This window comes from Vipera ursinii (assembly GCF_947247035.1).
Source record: "Vipera ursinii genome assembly, chromosome: 5".
Classification (NCBI taxonomy): domain Eukaryota; kingdom Metazoa; phylum Chordata; class Lepidosauria; order Squamata; family Viperidae; genus Vipera; species Vipera ursinii.
The window spans coordinates 84,278,752-84,292,835 of NC_139518.1; the positions used below are offsets into that span (position 1 = coordinate 84,278,752).

Genomic DNA, 14,084 nt, shown 5'->3' on the forward strand with positions numbered 1-14,084 from the left:
GAAGTCTGAGCAACAGGTTAGATGGATGAAGTTTGATTCCTCTGTTGCTACAGTTGCATATGTGCCGGAAGGTTCCTATGGAGATGATGGACACGGCTGAGCCTGTGTCGAGTTCCATTTTGCATGGAACTCCCTGAAGCTTGACTTGCAGTCGAAGCTTCTGCTTAAGGGGACGGTGGGTACCAGTGAAGAACACATCCTTTGGCTGGAGCAGAACCCTACTCAGTGTGGCCTCCACAACCCATGCACCTAAGGAAGGGAACTGCCTTGTCAGCTGGCCTCGGTCCCTTCTCCTGGTGCCTCTGTAGCTTGTCAACTTCATGGTCTAAGTCAGTGTCTTCCATTCGCTTGGCGTCCTCATAGTGGACGGCTTTGGTGCTTGGTGCACTTTTGGATGGCCGCAGCACTTTAATGGCCTCTCTGGTGGCTTTGTCTGCCATGACCTCCTTCAAGGCCTCCTGTAGCAAGAGAGTCTCCTTAGCGAAAAGTTTTTGTTGGAGCTCTCAATTACGGAGTCAACAGACTAAGAGCTCTTTTAGTCTCTCCTCCAAATCGGTGAAATGCCATAGTTGGGCCGCTTGACGAAAAGCAGCGATGAATTCTGTAGTTGACTCACTGGGCTGTTGCTCCTGCTGCTCAAAAGCGTGCCTCCAGTCTTGGAGCTTTTTCTTCAAGTCTATGTAAGTGACGGACTCTAGCGGCGCTGGGGCAACCAAGTTCTTGGCGATATCGAATGTGGTTTGGCCGCACACGCAGAGGAGGGTCACGGCCTTCAGCCCATCTTTGCGGACCTGATTTGCACGGAGGTAGTTTTCTACACAGGAAATGTAGGACGCCCATCTCTCCGAGTGTGTCACATCGAATTTTTTGAGCTTTCCTACTTTCACCATGGTGAGTTGCTTGCGTTGCTTATTTCTTGTGTTGCCTTGTGCTGTTGGCTTCTGCATAGGCCCTAGGATGAATCCTTAGGGTGTGGTGGTCTCCAGTGTGACTTGTTTGGCAGACCGAGGGGAGGAATGTAGTTCCTGCCAGGACTTCAGACTCTTACGATGAAACAGCACATACCACCTTCATCGCCAATGTTATATCTCTGGTTCGAAGGCATTAAGTGAGATGATGTGTTGAAACAGCAACAAGTTTTATTAATGCAGAACAGAACAGAAGCAAGCTAATAGCTGCTGCACAGCTATTTCTATGGTTGGCCCCTAGGCAGCGACCAATAGATTTAAAGTAGCAGTTTTCCACCCCAAAATTAATTATCAGCCTGGAGACAGCAAGTCTGGCTCAGTAACAGCAACCGTTACATAACACACAGAAAGGAGGTCAGACATTAAGCAAGCAGTCAGACATTAAGCAAGTGAATTAAAACAGATAATGCCATTTCATTACACCCCCCCGACACACACACACGCTAAAGGGTCTTGAGTACCACAGGAAGCAAATCTGGTCAACTGTTTAGGGAAAATGCAAGCCATGCACTTTAGAAGGAAAGAGAAATTGTAACCCTAAGGATGAGTCCCCTCAGCATTCCAGTAAGTGGATATAATAGACCATCAGCTAGTGAGGAACAGGCCACAAAAAGCTCTCTCATGAAAGGTAAACACAAATGTGTTTTTGTTCCTCCAAGGCCATTTATAGGGCACACTTAGTGTGCCCTAATCCTGGTGTTGCTCACTCCACAGTCCCTGGATGAGGGCCTTGTGCCCTTTCATCTAGCACTGACTCAGATACACTGTTTTGGTCCTGAAGTCACTGAAAAAATAGTCGCAGTCAGGGTTCCCCCTTGGAGGGAGAATGCCTGATGTGGCCTTCTCCAGTTTCAGAGCTGGAATGCCTGAAGCGATTCTCTCATATTTCATGAGTGAGAGCAACGTGGAGCACTGAGGGTTAAGAGAAAAAAATTGGCACAGGTTGAGGTGTGACAATACACTTCCACTGGCTAGCTGGATAAATATAGTACAGTCCAATATCATCTGGTGTAGATTTGACTTCTAAGAAAGCAAGGGACATAATAAGGCCTCTTTCATTCACATCAAGGCTGGAAAAGAGCAGATGTCCCAGTTTTGAAATAAGGGCCATCTAGTAGAGAATGGAAGCCATAATTCCACCCAGTGCTTTTTTTGTAAAAGAAAAAGGTGCCGGAACTCACACATGTCATACAACCTGCCTTGCCTATCCTACAAGGTTCCATCCAAAAAAGGTGCCGGAACTCCGTTCTGAGCGTTCTATGACAAAAAAAGCCCTGATTCCACCCCTTGAATATCTTCAGGATCAGTGTTAGTCAATCTTTCCAAGCTTTCAGTGCTCATGATATTCCTGCCTCATAGAGAATAGGCTCCTTTTAATTAAGTGGGCGTCATTAATAAATGGAAGCATAGTTATATATTTTGACCTAGAATTTATTTAGTGTGACCTGGAAATAAGTCCTATTAAAATCAGTGGGATTTTGTCAGAGTAGGTATGTAGATGATTCTGTTGTTATGATGTTTGTGGTATTCTTGCTTTTTTCACGGTGTGTGTGTGTGTGTGTGTGTCAATCTATTCTCCAAAACACGTGAGGGCAGGACCAGAAGTAACGGATGGAAACTTATTAAAGGGAGATCCAACCTAGAACTAAGGAGAAGTTTTCTGACAGTGAGAACAATTAACCTGAAGTTGTGGGTGCTCCATCACTGGAGGTTTTTAAGAAGAGATTGGACAACCATTTTTCTGGAATGATATAGGGTCTCCTACTTGGGCAGGAGGTTTATTTATTTATTTATCAATTTTATTGGCCACCCATTTTACCATAGGGTAACTCTGGATTGGACTAGATGAGCTCCAGGTTCCCTCCCAACTCCCTTCCGACCTTATTATTCTGTATTTTGTACTCAGATGAAGTTGAATGGAATGCTTAACAACTCATAATGCTTATCTGTTGGAGTCAAGAACTTTAAGTCAGAGAAAAGAGCAGTGGCCTTGTTTCCTACATCTAATGCTAAATATGAGTAGCAGTCTTCTTCCAGATTTCAGTATACTAATAAATAATTTAGCCTCATGTTATGGAAGAAACTCATGTCCAGGGATGCTTGCAGGTAGCGTCAAAGCAATCAAGGTGACCACTGCTACTGTGTGACTGAAGGCCTGTCCCTTTTTATATGGTTGGAGCAGAATCACACAACCTTTCCAATATAGCCTCCCTCAACAACATACTCTCTTTGCTTTATGTGTATGGGACATATTGACAAGAATACCACAGTGTGTGTGAAGCAGGAACTGCAATAATACATTTTTTTAAAAAAATATTGCTTGCTTGTTTTTAGTCACAGAAACACTTCTGTAAGAGTGAAGTAATTTAGTAAGCAGTGCACTGGGATAAATATACTTACCCGGCTCAGCCATGGAGCGAGGTTCTAATAAAAAAGAAAGAAAAACATTAGTTAATTCTGTATTTATTTTAACACAGATCATGTTCTTTCAAAGCTTTGCATGAAAAACAATATATATTCGGGGTAATTTGTATCACTTAAGCTTCCTTAAATCCAGATAGATGGATCTTTAAACTAATGGAGTTAGTTTTGGTCCAGATCCTAATCTCTGACTCATCTGGAGAAGGAGGAGGAAGGGCGCGGGGGGGGGGGGGAAGGGCAGGAGTAAAAAAGTCAGATCCAATCACAGTGGAAAAATAGGATCAGGTCCTATTGCTCCTGACTCTGCCCACGCAGTGGCTCAGTGGGTTAGGACGCTGAGCTTGTCGATCAGAAGGTTGGCAGTTTGGCAGGTCGAATCCCGAGTGCTGCATAGCAGAGTTAGCGCCTGCTACTCGTCCCAGCTTCTGCCAACCTAGCAGTTCGAAAGCACGTAAAAATGCAAGTAGAAAAATAGGGAACACTACGGTGGGAAGGTAACAGCGTTCCATGCGCCTTTGGCGTCTAGTCATGCCGGCCACATGACCACAGAGACGTCCTTGGACAAGCGCTGGCTCTTTGGCTTTGAAACAGAGATGAGCACCGGCCCCTAGAGTTGGAAACGACTAGCATGCATGTGCGGGGGAACCTTTACCTTTACCTTTACTGCCCAAAGACCTCCTGCACAATCTAGACTCCAAGGCATCTACCCCATAAGAATGCTGTGGTCTTCAAAGAAGTCAGAGGAAAGAATACAGACTTTGGCCATAGAGTATCCCGCATGGATTAGTCCCAGTCAGGGTTGAGTCCCCTGGTCTAGGAATCATGGCTGACTGATGCCAGTTGTGCACAAACACAGCCTGGGAATCTTCTGCATTTAAGGACCTTCCTGAATGCAATAGGATGCCGGAATCAATATACATTCTATGGACCTTTCCCCATTCCTGAGCTGAAGTGCTTTTTGCTGTTCCTTGAGACAGGAGACAATGATAGTTGCAGTGAATTTTCTGCCCCGTTGCATATTTTTATCCTGTCTTTATTGTCGTCAATGACTTGCTGTTATTGCTTGACTTCCCTTAAACTGATGGCTAACAAAGCCCAGATTTTATACTTCTTGATGTCAACTTTGGATTGGATTGAGATACTAGTAAAGCTAAAGAGAACTTCAGCCTGTCTTCCTCATAGGTTGGGATAAAATGAAGGCAATATCATAGGGATACAGCAGAAAAAAGATATTGTCAAAGAATGAAAATTTGGAGTGACCAAAGGATATGGTAAAAAGTTTAAGGTGGTAACCATAACAGTGTTATCTAAGCTCAATCTGTTTTTTATCTGTCTTGAACATAAAACATAGGAAGAACTCTGATTGTACCATCAAGGCTGTCATCTTGTTTTTTTTTTAGCCATACCCTGTAGTTGCTACTAATATATTGTGGTTAGGAGCAAATGTGTCATCCTTAAACTTAAAAAAAAGCCTCCTTAGAAAATTCACCCCTGCATGGTTTAAACTGTGCTCTTTAAGTTTTGGTTATTAGTAATAACATTGGTTTGTATAAATTTGTAGTGGTTTAGGATTATGCCTTGTTGTATACTGTAAGGTAGTGCTATATCCTGCACAACAGGGCATTATATACTAAAATACACTGTTGTTAATTGCTGATCATTAACTATGAACTCCTGTTTCACTATCTTTACATGATATGCCAGAATGTACATATGGTAGTTATATCCACAATATTTTAATTCCATTTCTTTTCTCTATTGGTGAAACCCAAACCTGAACTTGCTTCAGGGTTTAGGGGCAGAGTTTAAATATTTCACCATAGGTGGGCAAAAGGATAACAATCCAGAAAATTACCAAATTACCAACCACCAAAATTTTCTGTACAAAATCTTCTCCATGAAAGTCTATGCTGGAGTATGTATAGCTTTAGAGAAGTGAATTAAGTTTCAAAACTAAACTCTGTCAGTTGTATCGGTTTTTGCATACAATGCAAGCAGTTCTATGGTTTATATGGTGCAACCAGATAAGAGGTTGCTTCAAATCATTCTTCTTCCTGCTTTATCACTTTGATCTGTAACATGGAGACAATATTGACACGAGCGCATCTGATATGTATGGGAACAATAGCAGTCCCAATTACTACAACTATTTCTGTGGTGCACGAGAGATAACAGTAGTTTTAAAATGCTGTTTTCACAGGATTTTTTTTTACAAAGGTTTGCTTTTCAGAAAGCAGCAATTTAAACTCTTTAATCCTACAGTGGTCCATAAAAACTAAAAAGCATACTTTTCTGTAAGATTCTGAAGTCTGGAGAATCTTCTATCAATGTCCCTTCTCTGTACCACTCCACTTTTGGAGAAGGAGCTCCTTTCACCCGACATTCAAATACGACCAGCTGACCCTCAGAGGCCGATATATTTTGCAGCATCTAAAACAAAAACAGACACTGTGTGATTTTTAAAAAGATTTTTAAGATTATTACATAGGTGTGAATAAAGCGAAGTCAGTTTGGGGCGAACTTGGTTCTGGTCCCTGAATGGATACATCTGTGTAGTTTTCTTTGTTATGATTTGCCATTGGTTTTGGCAGTGCTTTTTTTGTAAAAGAAAAAGGTGCCGGAACTCACACATGTCATACAACCTGCCTTGCCTACCCTACAAGGTTTCATCCAAAAAAGGTGCCGGAACTCCGTTCTGAGCGTTCTATGAGGAAAAAAGCCCTGGGTTTTGGCAGGAATAAGGACTGATTACTCAGTTCCCTGCTCTGATCTACAGCACAAGATTTCAAACATGGTCCCACCCAAGTACTGACCAGAGGAATCCCTGTTTATCTTTTTACACAGGTTAGCCAAGGTTGGCAGTGTGCTACTTACCTGTTAAAGCTGTCAATGGAAAAATCTCTCTAAGATAGTAGAACAGCAGTTTTAAGCTACAATATATGCTAGAAGCAACCTGGAATTAAGGCGAAACTTCCTGACAGTGAGGTCAATCAACCAGGGGAACAGCTTGCCTCCAGAAATCATGGGCGCTCCATCACTGGAGATGGTGTAGGTTCTCCTGCTTGAGCAGGGGGCTGGACTAGAAGACCTCCAAGGTCCCTTCCAGATTCTATTCTATTCTATTCTATTCTATTCTATTCTATTCTATTCTATTCTATTCTATTCTATTCTATTCTATTCTATTCTATTCTATTCGCCTAATCTGGTGCTCTCCAAATGAATTGGAATCTACTATCAATTTTATCTTAGCTGATGTCTCTATTAAAAAGATTGGAGCTTGTCATCTAGAGAACTTTCTTAATTTGTACAGCAGAAAAATCTAATATTTTGAGATAGGTGTTCTTAAAAATGTACTGATGTAAAGAAGCAGTTTTAGGACACTTGTGCTGATGATACAATCCCTGAGCTTTTGAAAGGTATTTTAGGATTGGGCAATGATTGCCTGAGGATTTGATCATCACATCTACGGTACTTGCTTCCCATTACAAGAAGAGCTCATTCAAGCAAATCACCTTGGTGAACACAGGAGCAGCTATGAGGGGTCTTCCGTCCAGTCCTTGTAAATAATTAGTAGGGCTCTGATTCTAATAGTGAAACAAAGAAACAAATGTTAAGTGTGTTATATGGGAACAACGTTTTTGCTTCTAGAAAAGCTGGTGAACAGAGAACTGTATGATTCCCCCCCGCCCAAAAAACTGTATAGACTTTGCAGGAGAATATCTGTAAGCAGGAGATTGAAGTCTAGCTGATTTGGAACCTAACCTTGTGGCAATTTTCACAGCAATTTTCATTGCTGGATTAGAAGGGAACGTATTTATTTATTTGTTTGCTTATTTTTTTATTTCCTGCTTTTATTATTTTTAGGAATAACTCAAGGCAATGAACAGATCCAACACACCTTCCTCTTCCTATTTTCCCCACAACAACAACCCTATGAAGTAGGCTGGGCTAAGAGAAAGTGACTGGCCCAAAGTCACCTAGCTGGCTTTCATGGCTAAGGTGGGACTTGAACTCACAGCCTCCTGCTTTCTAGCCTGGTGCCTTAGCCACTGACTAGACCAGTGTTTCCCAACCTTAGGAACTTGAAGATGCGTGGACTTCAACTCCCAGCTATGCTGGCTGGGGAATTCTGGGAGTTGAAGTCCACGCATCTTCAAGTTCCTAAGGTTGGGAAACGCTGGACTAGACCAAACTGGCTCTCCTTAGATAAATGTTTTTCAACATCTGGCTCAAATCCTTGGCCACACATTGCCCCACAATTTAACATGGAACCTGAAAGTGTGAACTATTTATTATTCACAAAAATAATTGTTTTATTTTGTTATTTCTATCTCATTCTTTCGTTATTAAAAACATTAACAATCTGGAACACCGCTTCCTAAAATAGTTTTAAAATACTCTTACTGCTATTATTATTATTTCTTAAAAAGAAGTTTTAAAATGTAAACAATTTCAAAATTCCAAAATATGTACAGTGACCAGACAGGACCAACTTGCCAAAGCAGCACCAATGCATGAAAAGACTACTTGTCATCCCTGCACGCTGCTCAGTGTTTGTGACTCAGGTTATTTACAATATACTAAAATAAGTGAGAACATCCACAGAATAAAGAAACATTAAAATACAAATCAATAACAGAATTCATAGTATTTTTTAATTAAAAAACACCTATCTGTTCATTCTCCAAGATTCTCCTTATTGTGTAGTGGGTCCGATGCAAGGAAGAGACGCCAGCCAGGTGTGTGAGTTCAGCTCTTTATTGGAGGGGGGTAGCGAACTGGGGAATGAGGGTTACCTGGCCTCCTTAAATACCTAGCCAGGTAAGCGGACAGCCAATGGGGTTGGCCCTAGGTTTCCCGCCGAAACTGGGTTTCCCGCCAAAACCGTTCAGGCCAACGCCCCCTGGTGGCTGTTGCTATGCAGGTGCCTGCATACATAACACTCCTCTGTCATAAAATGTGCTGGATCATATGGCAAAGACACAGTTAGACAAGAGATAAAATGCTACTTCATAAGTGGAGCAGTTAAGGGTGATGTAAAGCTGTGTCAGCTGTGAGTTCCTAGTCTTTAGTAAGATAAAAATGCCAAGAGTCTGGAACTGCTTCTCTAACCCTTCTGAATAAAGTAGAATTGTATTTCTAATAACCAGCTTTCTTTTCATAATAAATTATATTCTTATTCTCCCTTAAATAATTTTTTTTGATCCAGGTGCCTTATTTTGATTTACGGTCTCCCGAAAATAAAATTGTGTTACTGCTTTGACTGAAAACCAAAGATTAAGGAAAAAATACAAATTAATCCTAGTCTATAGAACAGCTGCTTCTATAACATGGTGTCTTCTATGTATGTTAGCCTACAATTGGCTTCCTCCGTGGAATACTCTCCAAGTACCTTCCCAGAATTTGTGGTCGAAACCATCAATGGAATGTGCTGGTTTGGAATTCTGAATCTTGCAATCCATTCTCAAATGACTGGATGTCACTCAGAAGATAGCACAAAATCAGGTATTTTTCTTACCTGATACACAGGAACTGAGACAGCATGTTTCATCAAAGGTTGCGGTTGAATGGCTTCTTGATGGGTTACAGAAGGATTAACAGGAAGAGGAGCAGGAGGAAGAGGAGCAGGAGGAGGCACAGTGGATGAGGTTTTAGTCTGGTTTTGGTACCTGGGAAAAAGTCGGAAAAAGCTAATTGACAAAAAAAGAAAACAACATGAGTTTGTGAAGGCTGAAACTTCCTTTATCCATTGCTTCTGAGTGATTTAAAAACTACCTCGATGGATTGGGAAGTTCTGCCATACAATTGACTCTAAAGCTTCTCAAAGCACCCTTGCCCCAATGTGTGTCTCCTTCCTTTTGTCTTTACCAAGCATTCTAAGGAAGTTCTGTGGTTTAATTCCTTGCTCTGTGGGGGAAACAGGAAAGGTGAATATTTTTTCCCTCTAGTTAAGAGCTGAAAGATGGGATATTCCATCTGCTCCTGAGGAAGTTTTAAAAGTAAGAATGCCCTTGAACTGGATTCAGCTCCAGGTGATGGCATCCAGGTCACCTCAGAAGCATTATGGCAATGGTTTGCTTTTTCCTCAGATTTCCTCCCCCTCAACTTCCCAGGCCAGCCCTTCAGCCCTGGGATGTTGAAGAACTCCCCTCAATGTACTAATCGAAACAACAGACGGTCAATAATGTTAGAAAGACCAGATATTTTGAGTGTTGCTTCAAATGCTCAGAAATCAGTAGCAGACTTCTTCAAGTGCTAGACATCCCAGTGGTCCACAAACTAATAAAATTCCTCCATATTTTCCATTATTGTTAATCTGCATAAGTGGTTCTTTGTAACCATCAAAATATATGTGAGTGTATAGATGGCTATGTTCAGGCATTGGGAATTAAAAAGGAGACCCATTAAAAGTAGGAGCTCATATTTGGGGATTGGGATGAGAATGAACCTTCACTGGCTAAGTCATTCTTACAGTCTGGAAATAGGAATATCACATAGCACTGACTGAACAGACAGCTGCAGAGATCAGATTTTCTCATTTGCCAGGGCATAACTTGTCACATTTTTGGCAAACATAATACTCATTTTCATTATATGATGAATATTGAAGTTTATCTAGTGACGGGTGGATCTTTAGCAGCAAGAAAGGGAAACTCTAGTTCATTGAGACCTAATCCCTTATAATCCTGTCTTTTGAGAACAAAAGTTCCCAAAAGTAGTCTATTAATATTTCCTTTAGCGGAAAGCAAGATAACTCAGTTTCTACTTGTGACTTCAGTGACGTTTGGGAAAGAGACATTTCTACTTGGCCAGCCTTTTGAAGGCTTGTATTTTATGGATTTTCTGGAATAAAAAAAAACTGTTTCAAATGTTGAACAGAAGGGCCAGGAAAACCTTGTCTCCATAAACCTGAAAATAATAATGTAACGATTCCTTATATTTTCAAACTGCTGCAATTGGAGAAGACATGTTTATAGTCTATACAAGAGAAATTGAACTACCTGTGAAATTATATAGAATATTTTGTATAGAATATTCTGTATAGAATATACACATATTCTGTATAGATAACAATAACAGAGCTGGAAGGGATCTTGGAAGTCTTCTAGTCCAACCCCCTGCTCAAGCAAGAAGCCCTATACCATTTCAGACTTGTCCAATCTCTTCTTAAAAACTTCCAGCACTGGAGCACCCAGAACTTCTGGGGGCAAGCCATTCCACTGATTAATTGTTCTCACTGTCAGGAAAGTTCTAGATTGCTTCTCTCCTTGATGAGTTTCCATCTGTTGCTTCTTGTCCTGCCTTCAGGTGCTTTGGAGAATAGCTTGACTCCCTTTTCTTTGTGGCAACCCCTGAGATTTTGGAACATGGCTATCATATCACCCCAATCCTTCTCTTTGTTAGACTAGACGTACCCAATTCCTGCAACCGTTCCTCATGTTTTAGCCTCTAGTCATCTAACCATCTTTGTTGCTCTTCTCTGCACTCTTTCTAGAGTCTCAACATCTTTTTTATATCATGGCGATGCACCTTAGGATTGCGTTGGCTTTTTGGTAGCTGCAGCAGACTGCTTGCTCATATTTAAGTGATTGTGCATTAGGAATCCAAGATCCTCTCGCAGTTACTACTGTTGAGGCAGGTGCCACCATATTCTATACCTGTGCATTTGGTTTTTCTTGCCAAAATGTAAAACCTTGCTTTTCTCTACATTGAATTTCATTTTGTTAGTTAGGTCCCAGTGTTAAGTCTGTCAAGATCCTTCTGTATCTTGAGCCTATTTTCTGGTGTCAGCTTGGTGCATCTGCAAATATGATGAGTTCCCCTTCTATCCCCTTCTCTAAGTCATTGATGGATATAAGAGTCCTGGGTGTAAGACAGAGCCTTGGGGTACAGATAATTTTCTGTTAATCATCATCATCATCATCATCATCATCTATTAAACTTGTATGTCATCTACTTCTGAACAACTCTATAGCCTTGGTTTTCCAAGTTATTTTCCAAAGGATGATGAGGGAGATGGGAATTATTACTATACAGGCTTTGGTTTCGTTGTTTCACAGGTGATGGCATCTAGCCAACCTTGTCTGGATTTGGAAGCTAAGTAGTAAATTTCAGGGCTTCTGTTAGATAGGAAAGTTAAAAAGACATCTCAGAAGAAGACAATGGCTAACCCCTTTGGTACTGTTTTCTGCAGTACCTAAATAAACACATTTTTTAAGTCACCACAGAGATGTCCCAAAAACCTGCTGCATTATTTTCCAAATAAAATTGATCCACTAGTTGCTTTTGGGCTGATTAACAACACATACCGATTCATATAACTAGCATTTTGAGATGGATAGTATAGATTGGGAAAATGAGATGGGAGAGCAGTTTATTCCCACTCTTCTGATTCAATTCCCCATCACCCCAATTCCTTGTGTTTGTTTGTTAAAAGAAATATAACAAGTTGAGAAATCTGATCCAAGAATATAAGTGTCCACGAGTGTCTCAAATTCACGCCATACTTACCGATCCATTTCTTCTTTGCTGTTGTCACTTTCAGATTCTGAAGACGAGGCTCCTGTGGGAAAGCAAAGATTACTTCCATGGGGCATCATATTTACTGATTTACTTACCTGAGTGCAATGTAGACTGCCTGTCTGATGTTTGTTGCTGATATCCCAATGGCTTTGTGCAACTAATTTGATTTGTGGGGTTGAATCCTAACATCTTTGGAATCTTTCCTTAGCAATTATGTCCCTATAAGAAATGTGTCCCCATGCGGTGGTGGTTCTGCTATCGTATTTTTGGACAGATGACAATTGGCACCTAACATTCCCATGCCTTTTTGAGGTCTTCTTCTCACACTCTTCATTCCACTGAAAAGTATACCGTATTTTACGGCGTATAAGATGACTGGGCATATAAGATGACCCCCCAACTTTTGAGATGATTTTCATGGGTTAAAAAGTCATCTTATATGCCGGAAAATACGGTAGCTACTTTTTTCAGTCACTGCTGGGCAAACCTACCAGTAAACATCGACTGGATTAGAACTCACCATCAGTTGTGTTGTAATAAAACAATTTACTCTACAGGGTAGTTGCACATAACATCATATCCATCATGTTGTCATCATACAAATGCATTGATTATATTTTTAAATATTTTTAAAACATCTGGGAACAGATTCAGATATGAAGATTGTTGCTTAAAAGTTTAAAAAAGATTGGGCCATATCCTCAAAACTGGAGGCCTTTCCATGAATAAGTAGGTAAATCAGGTGTATGCTATCCATATGCAAATATATCAATATCTATATCTACAATATACCTATAGAATATTTATGTTTGCTTCTGACATGGATGAAAAAGCACAGTGCTATGAAGAGGTTGTAGTCTAGTGAGTTATCACACAAGTGATGGCAGCTAGTTTCAACTTCTTCCAAATTCTGCCCAAAATCACTGCAAAGAACTCTGGAAAGGTGGTTGACAATATGTATATATTGCATATGCATATAATCCCCAGATACTGAAACATATTACCTCTCCAAATTCTGCCCATTAATAAGTCTGAATTCTGGTTTTCTTTCCTTTTCCTTTTCCTTTTTTTTTTTTTACAAAATTCATAACATTAGTCTTATTACAGCCCCTGACAGAAAGATCTGAAGGGTCAAAGGACCAGCTTCAGATCTGTTGTACTGTTGTTGCTTCATTTGTATATTGAGATATGGCAATTGGAGGAACAGTGGGAAGACATTCTGATTTTTTTCAAGAGCAGGTGACTGATCTTTGTTTTATAGTCAGGGAGACAACTATCATTATCCTTTAAAATTAGTGGTCTCGTGTACATTATAAATAAGAGTAAGCATTACTTCTTAAATCTTGGAAAACCTGTTTCTATATCTCAGGACCTCATTTGAATGAAGAAAGCAGCAGATATATATATATATATATATATATATATATATATATATATATATATATATGCATATATATATATATATATATATGCATATATATATATATACATATACATACATATATATATATATATATATATATATATATATATATATATATATATACATATATATATATATACACACATATATATATATATACATATATATATATATATATATATATATATAGAGAGAGAGAGAGAGAGAGAGAGAGAGAGTTCTATATGCTGCGCTCCCTAGTTAAATTTCAAACTTCTACTATTACCTTCTACATAAATCTCTGCAGAAGTTGAATCTGTCCCATAGATGTTGGACGCAAAGCAGGAATAACGCCCAGTGTCTTCTTCAAAAGCTTCAACAATAATTAGCGAATGCAGTTCTCCTGATTGGTTTATTTGAATATATGGTGAATTTTCAAGCTCTTTGCCTTCACAATACCACCTGCAAGACAAGGCAAACATTTGTCACCTTGACAGATGAATGGGAAGACATATTGCAACGACAGCAATGACTGGAGACTTTCTACTTAAATTAAATCAAAACAAAAGAGTAAATAACCTGTTATATTTAGGTGTAGTTAAAAACTGAGCTGCATTCTATACTAAGCATTTAGACCATGTTGAACAATGCAAGGTGGAACCAGGGTCAGATAGTAGTTAGTTTGTTGGAGTAGAACTACAGATGGCATGAAATTCAGAGAATAATCATACTCTAGATCCATTACTATTTCTCTCAGTAACAGTTCTAGT

At 39.9% G+C, this 14,084-nt stretch overlaps 1 protein-coding gene across 3 annotated transcripts in view; it reads right to left on the reverse strand.

Moving 5' to 3' along the window:
• The window catches only part of MYPN (myopalladin), a 96,821-nt gene that overhangs the window by 41,811 nt on the left and 40,926 nt on the right, over window positions 1–14,084 (reverse strand). For 2 of the 3 annotated variants that reach the window (XM_083364619.1, XM_083364618.1), the window contains 6 exons: window positions 13,601–13,776; window positions 11,901–11,952; window positions 8,908–9,079; window positions 6,902–6,973; window positions 5,678–5,819; window positions 3,369–3,392 (listed from right to left, as the gene is read on the reverse strand). In XM_083364619.1, the coding sequence (XP_083220745.1) occupies window positions 3,369–3,392; window positions 5,678–5,819; window positions 6,902–6,973; window positions 8,908–9,079; window positions 11,901–11,952; window positions 13,601–13,776 (638 nt within the window). The remainder of the gene's footprint in view (window positions 1–3,368; window positions 3,393–5,677; window positions 5,820–6,901; window positions 6,974–8,907; window positions 9,080–11,900; window positions 11,953–13,600; window positions 13,777–14,084) is intronic. The other variant, XM_083364620.1, reaches the window with a different exon arrangement.